General features: G+C 35.8%; 1 protein-coding gene across 1 annotated transcript; it reads left to right on the forward strand.

Moving 5' to 3' along the window:
* Positions 1-742: 742 nt before the first annotated feature.
* Positions 743-1,856, forward strand: LOC104236567 (uncharacterized). The gene has a single exon (XM_009790513.2). It carries the CDS (start codon positions 900-902, stop codon positions 1,518-1,520), a length of 621 nt encoding a protein of 206 aa, XP_009788815.1. The 5' UTR covers positions 743-899; the 3' UTR covers positions 1,521-1,856.
* Positions 1,857-6,839: the final 4,983 nt, after the last annotated feature.

A 6,839-nucleotide genomic window follows, 5' to 3' on the forward strand; every position in this document is an offset into this window, starting at 1 on the left:
AACCGAGCCTAACTAAATTGTTAATTGAGTTTCTAAACATTGTATACGCTGGCATTTTAAGGTTTCTTGTTTATTTTTGTCCCTCTATCTTGAAAACTTTGACCTACTTCATTTTTAAAGCATTAAGTTGACTAGTTTCTGAAATCACATTGGACATTTATTTATTCGTTCGAAACATTGCTTACATTCCACAAACTATATAATGCTCTAGAGGTAGCAACTTTTTTAGTACAGAAAACATTAAATCAGAAAACAATAATAGAAAAATTTGTTTAACTGTGGATATAGTATGTAGGTCAAGCATTTCAGAAATTGATGACATAAAATTGTGTATGAGTTGAGAAAGGATATAATATAAGCTCTTAAAAGATCACTGCTCATATGGTATGTCGCAGTGATATAAAGCACACCATCAAATCTTATAGTATAGTGATCAGTGATAATCTTCCACTCAATAGTGTGAATTCGTTCTAATTTTCCCAATTCCCTTCCCTTCCTGATCCCTAATGTATCGGAAATTAAAAAGAAATAAAAACATCAGTACAACTGCAAATATTGATTTTAATAATAATTTCAAGAAAAATTTGCCATTTGGTCCTCCTTGTGTCCCTTCTCTTTCTCCGATCCATCCTTGTAATAATGCGATTGGGGTGGTTTTGTTTGTTAATAAATATCTATCTCTTTTATTCATTTCTCATTTTCCGAAGTCTATTGAGCGTGCAAATTGTCCTCCACGGTTCCACCCCCACCACAAGAAAATAGAAACTAAAAGAATCTCTCATTATATATACATTACAAAGGAGAAAATAAACATAGTAAAGACAACATAATAATAAAAGAAAAGAAAGGAAAAGGCACTCTTTCTTCCTTCCTCTTTTTGCTCTCTTCACCAAGATTCAATGGCTACTTCCTCAACCACTAGAACTCCAAGATATGGTCAAAGAGACAACACGTTTTCTACTCCAATTTTCACTATTTCTTCTTCACCTTCTTACTCTTCAAATTCTTCCTTTGGATCACTTTCTACACATGATCATCATTCCCCTTTTAGCCCAAATACTCCTTTTCAATTCTCTAATAAGGGAGTGCCATTTTCTTGGGAGTACATTCCTGGAATTCCGAAGCAACAAATTTCAAGGAAAAATAGCTCTTCTTCAAGCCAACTTCTCCCATTGCCACCACCAGCTGGTAATTCTCCAAATTCAGCCAAGAAACTACAAAGTTTTCGCGAGGAATTTTATCCGAAAAAGAGTGCTAGTGACAGCTTCAGTAATGATCCATTTTTTGCAGCATTTGTGGAGTGTTCCAAGGATCAAGAACATCCTGAAAACTTTAGTGACATTTGGAAGAGTACTTCTTCTTCAAAGGTAATGACATCAACAAGAAGTTTAAGTGGTAGATTTGGATTGATAAGCATGTATGCATCTTGTAAAAGAACTTGTACTGTCTCAGAATCCATTGTTTATCTTCCAAGATCAAGAAATTATGATCTCCTTAGTACTCGTCGAACAAGCCGGTAAAAAAGCGTGAATTTGTCAACTTTAGGGTCATTGGCCAAAGGGTCATGACTCAAGTTCTACATCCATAGCTAGATGGCTTTACTATTTCCTGTACGAAATATTATTGTGATCACTTATTTGGAATTAGGACGTAATTAATATTTTTGTATTTTTTTCTATGCTTTTATGTGTTAGGAGTCCTATCAAATATCAAATATGTAAGGACAAATAGATGCATATGTCCGAAAATTATACAGTGCAGTAGTCTTTTTGTGATTTTAATATAGTAGGAGTTTTATTGATCACATTACTGTCTTGTTGTGTTTTGTTATTTTTATATAACTTTTTGGTATTGTCTCTTTTTGTCTATATTTTCATTAATGTGGTACTTATGCTTTTATGAGCTAAGGGTCTATTCGAAACAGTCTTTCTATTCTCACAAGATAGGGGTACGATATGTGTACACACTACCTTCCTTAGATCCAACGATATAAGATAATATTGGATATTTTATTGTTGTTGTTGTTGGATATGCTATTGTTGTTGTTGTAGGAGTATTATTTTACTTTGCAAGGAGAAAGTTTCACTGTGTTTTCACCAAGGCATGAGCAATTGCACAATTTCGTCTCATGTGTTGTCACGATGTTATATGAATATTCTATCCTTTCTGTATTTCATGTGATGACTTCATGGCATTTTGAGTAAAGGTTACACAAACCCCATGTGAGATTTTTTAAAATATTGAGAAAATAATCTTGAAAAAAATGATTATCGTGGACCACAACACCACTGATAAGTGGACTCACACACAAACACTCGTTAATCGCCGCACAATTTCACAGAATTTGATTTAGTAGGAAAGTTTTAGATTCCAAGAAAAGAAAAATTTGAAATACAACTATTTTGTGGTCAACTTGAATATATAAATAGTTAAAGATGATACTTGAGACAACTTTACCTAATATTTTCTAGCCTTGTTGCTTGGGCACTTCGCTTTGTCACTTCCACGTTCGCTTCGTCACTTCTTTTTACTCTTTCCTCATAAATCCATTTGATTAGTCAAATACCAAGAGGTTGGACCAATCAAAACAATACAAAAACTTAGGGGTTATTTGGTAGGAAGACAAATTATACAAGGACTATAATGCAAAGATTTAGCTACTTAGGGATTAATAATATATGAATTAATAATACATGAATCCCTTTTTGTTGGGTCTTTGGTCATTGCACTAAAATTAAATATACAAGATATCAATTAAATTAATTTTTATTTTTTAAACTAAAAAGTAATGAGTTTACAATTATATCCTTGGATTCTTGGCTTTCTTTGACTTGTAGGAAAAAAGATAAGGATAATTATGTCCTTTTGGTTCTTTATCCATATATTAGTTATTTCATGTTGTGGTATAAAATAATGCACCAATTGGTTATTAAATGATACATGGATTAGTAATATTTACTTCAAAATATAAATCAAATATTGAATAAAGTTATACCAAATTATATACCATGATTATATTTCTTATACACAGAGGCAGATCTACAATTTGAACTTTATGGGTTCAATTTTTAAATTTTTTTAGCATTGAACGCATAATCATTTTTAAACTATGAGTTCACATCTATTATTTTTACAATTGTAATGAATTTTTATATATAATTTTGTACTCCGCATCGAAAATTATGAGATCAATTCAACCCGTTATTATCACAAACATACGCCCTAGCTTATATATCATACCAAACAATCCCTTATGGTGCCACTAACCTTCTTCTTTTTTTTTTTTTTGTCTTTTTGACGAAAAAAATTTCATGTCCTTTTATTTCATTTCCTTTCGTATTGAAAGCAAAAGTTAACTGTCATGTAAGGCAATTAATAGAAAGAGAAGTAAACTAATGAATACTGGATTAGTAATTGTCTAACCCAAAAATAGATTTCACGGTCAAAGTCAAAATCAATAAGAAATCGAGTTACTGATAATCAAGATTTACTTCAATTTTCCAGTACTTTGAAGAATAAAGCAAAGAATGAAAATAATTGACAAGGAATGAAACTACGAAATAGATTAATAATTACTCCAAAAATTGCAGTTAGAACTTTTTGAATAAAGTACAGAAAGATTGCATATATGTTCAATAATCATCCGAGGCCATTACAAATGATGACTAAGTCCTTATATAAGAGTATACTATTATAACGGTTTTCATACTTAATTCGGGATGATTAATAGCTTTAATTGCCCTGATTACCCATTTCTGTATATAATCGTTGTGGAAGCGTTTATGACCAAGGATTTTCTATAACCACAATTATATGTTGATTTCCCTTCTTATTTAAGACACATTCATGCACCTTTTTTCTTTAACGGTTTTTATACATTCCGCCCCTGTTTCTCTTCTTTCCAGCTATTGTAGCAGGTTTCTTTCCTAGAGAAATTTCGAGGGTGTTTCTCCCGTGACTTCTTGAATTCTTTAACTCAATGCCACCTTTCACCTTATTGATGGTCCACGTGTTATGCCTTTTTTTCACTAATACATATAGTCTCCCTACTTTCTGAATATGCTGAACTAAATATTCGAGAAGTTGTAAGTATTTACGGCAGAAATTCTTTGCCAATGTTTCTAGAGTATCATAATGCCTTCTTCAGAATCGATGTGGCGTACATCACGTCTATTTAATGTCCCAGCCATGTGGCTTGCCCTTATTGGTTCTACAGTTTCTCAGCACTTTTTTAGAGTTTTTTCTACGACTGTATCAGTCACGAAGTGACGGTTCTATTAAGACAGTTCATAATGACCAACCTGGATGACGGTTGCTTCTTCTTATAAATACTTCATCATGCTTGACTTTTTAAAATCTTCTTCCTTCTTCTTTGCATTCATCTCATTAACCTTGCATCATACTCCTCTATCTTTTCACTGTATTTTCTTTGTAAAATTTGTCTTCCTCAATACCAGATCCTCGTAAGGTTGTGATCGTCGATTAACTTGCTCCTTCTACTGCCCCTACTAGGAGTAGGAGAGGTGGTAGACTCTGCAAGTAGTTTTGTCAAGCCATTTCCTTCTAGGTCTAAAGCTTCTTTAAACCCTAGATCATCCTCTAATAGTAGAGATCAGAATGAACCCATGCGTGAGCCTACAGTTTTAAGATTGTTCCTCAAGAGTTTTTTTGTGTCAGACCGTGAAGCCATGAAAAATCAAGTTTCTTCTGTAGCTTCCCTTAATCCTGCTAAACATTATCCAAGTTTGATCACTCCGGGACTTCTTTCTTTAGTTCGACATGAATGCCACTAGAAATCAGGTTTTTCAGTTCTGATCCTGGTACCAACCAAAGAATCACTTCTTACCAGGAAAGTGAAACTTTGCACGTAAGTGTTTTTTTTTTCTCTTTTTCTTTCTTAGATGTCTTGATTTCCTTTACATAATCATATATTCATTTTTTTCAGCAACCATCAAAGTCTTTGAAGAAATTCCTGACTTCCGTGCTTATGTAGAAAAAATATTGATTGTTGCTCCCATGGAAATTTCTTCCACAAAAAATTAGTTGGAAAGTGAATATTCACGGTACTTTTTATTCTCGTGGTTTCTTTCCTTCTTTACTTGTTCATATATAACTTTTTTCATCACCCCTTTTTTTATTAAGGTTTGCCATTCGTGGCATCAGTCCTTCATCTGTTCCCACAACCAGGCTTTCTGTAAGTTCTGTACAAGTACGGATTTTGAGTGATTCTTCCTCCAAGAGAAAAACTACTAAAGCTCGTGGGTCTGATGGTGAGAAAATCCTGTGTCAGAAGACATCGTGGTTTCAGATAATGAAACCCTTGTCTCTCATGATCCCCCATCAAGTTCAATTCCCTTCAAAATCATTGATAAGCCGGAGAGTGTTACTTTAAAATTTTCTAATGAAGACGCTGGTAACTTAGACAACCTCCCGCCCCCCTCAAGTCCTATTGAAAGGTTATTCGCTCATGACTTTGAGGGTAAAGAAGGACCCGTGCATGACCTCAGGGTCGGAATCTCCAAAATCATATGCCCTCAATGAGGCAATTCCGAGCACACGAGTAACGGCCCCCAAGCCTAAGCAAACTCGATGACTCGGAGACTGTCGCCAATCGCCATTTGTTTAAAAACCTGAGGTCATAAGACCCCGAGCGGGCAGACTCGGTGTAGTAAGACCTATTTAAGTCAACAACGAAAACTATAAGACCACAAGCAAGGCATGAATCATACTTGTACCAAGTATCAACAAAACTGTAAGACCTCAAGCAAGGCATGAATCATACTTGTACCAAGTATCGACGAAACTGTAAGACCTCAAAAGGCATGAAAATTTTGTAAGACCTTACTACAGGCATAAACTCAATCCTGAAGTTTAGGCTATATGTCGCATTTGTAAGACTCCCGAAAGGGCATACCCTCGATATAGACGCCTAAACTACTACACTCGGGACCAAAAAATGGCTCCAGCCAAACATAAATGACTACGGTCATATGACTGTACCAACTGAATTAACACGACTCGGGGACGCCCGACTGTCACTACAAAATCATAGGCCATTACTTCGAATCCACTTCCAAAAGAATCGGTTAAACAGGATACCCTTGACAGGCAAAAGAAATTCGACCATGTCAGCTCCAAATCACAAGGCTTCGAGCTACTCAGCATATGAGCCAAAGCTTCCGAGGTGCTCGAACATCGCCGCAAATGACTTGAAATCGAGGTTCTTCCCGAACCGACGACATGTCAGGCAAAACCATTTCAAAAAGTCCTTAACAAGAGGAAAACAAAGCCTACATATGCCTAAGGGCAAAGCGTAAGAGCCATTGTTGCCAACCTAATGAGCCTCAGGGCCACACACACTAAAAGGTCGCAACGACCAAAAGCGTAAGAGCCACTGTCGCCAGCTTAAAATTTGAAAGCTTAAGGGTCAAAATGAGCTCGAGTCGTAACCCGATTTGTAGGCCGGACTCAAAATAGTTAACTATACATGTCATTGTCGCCAGCTAAATGAGACTTAGGGTCGTGCATATAAAAGGTCGCTTCGACCCAAGGCATAAGAGCCGTTGTCGCCAGCCGACGCAAATACCAAACTTGAGGGTCAATTGTGCTCGAGTCAAAACCTAGCTTAGAGACTGAACCCAAAATAGTTAAAATACAAATGCCCAAGGGAAAAGCGTAAGAGCCACCATCGCCCGCCCATGCAATCATAAAGCTTGAGGGTCGAATGAGCTCGAGTCGAAGCTCGACTCGGAGACTAAACCCAAAACAATTGAGCAAAAGCATAAGAGCTCTAACACCAACTTAAACTAAAGGTCGCACCAACTGAGCGTGTAAGAGCC

Source organism: Nicotiana sylvestris, chromosome 4 (assembly GCF_000393655.2).
Source record: "Nicotiana sylvestris chromosome 4, ASM39365v2, whole genome shotgun sequence".
Taxonomy (NCBI): Eukaryota; Viridiplantae; Streptophyta; class Magnoliopsida; order Solanales; family Solanaceae; genus Nicotiana; species Nicotiana sylvestris.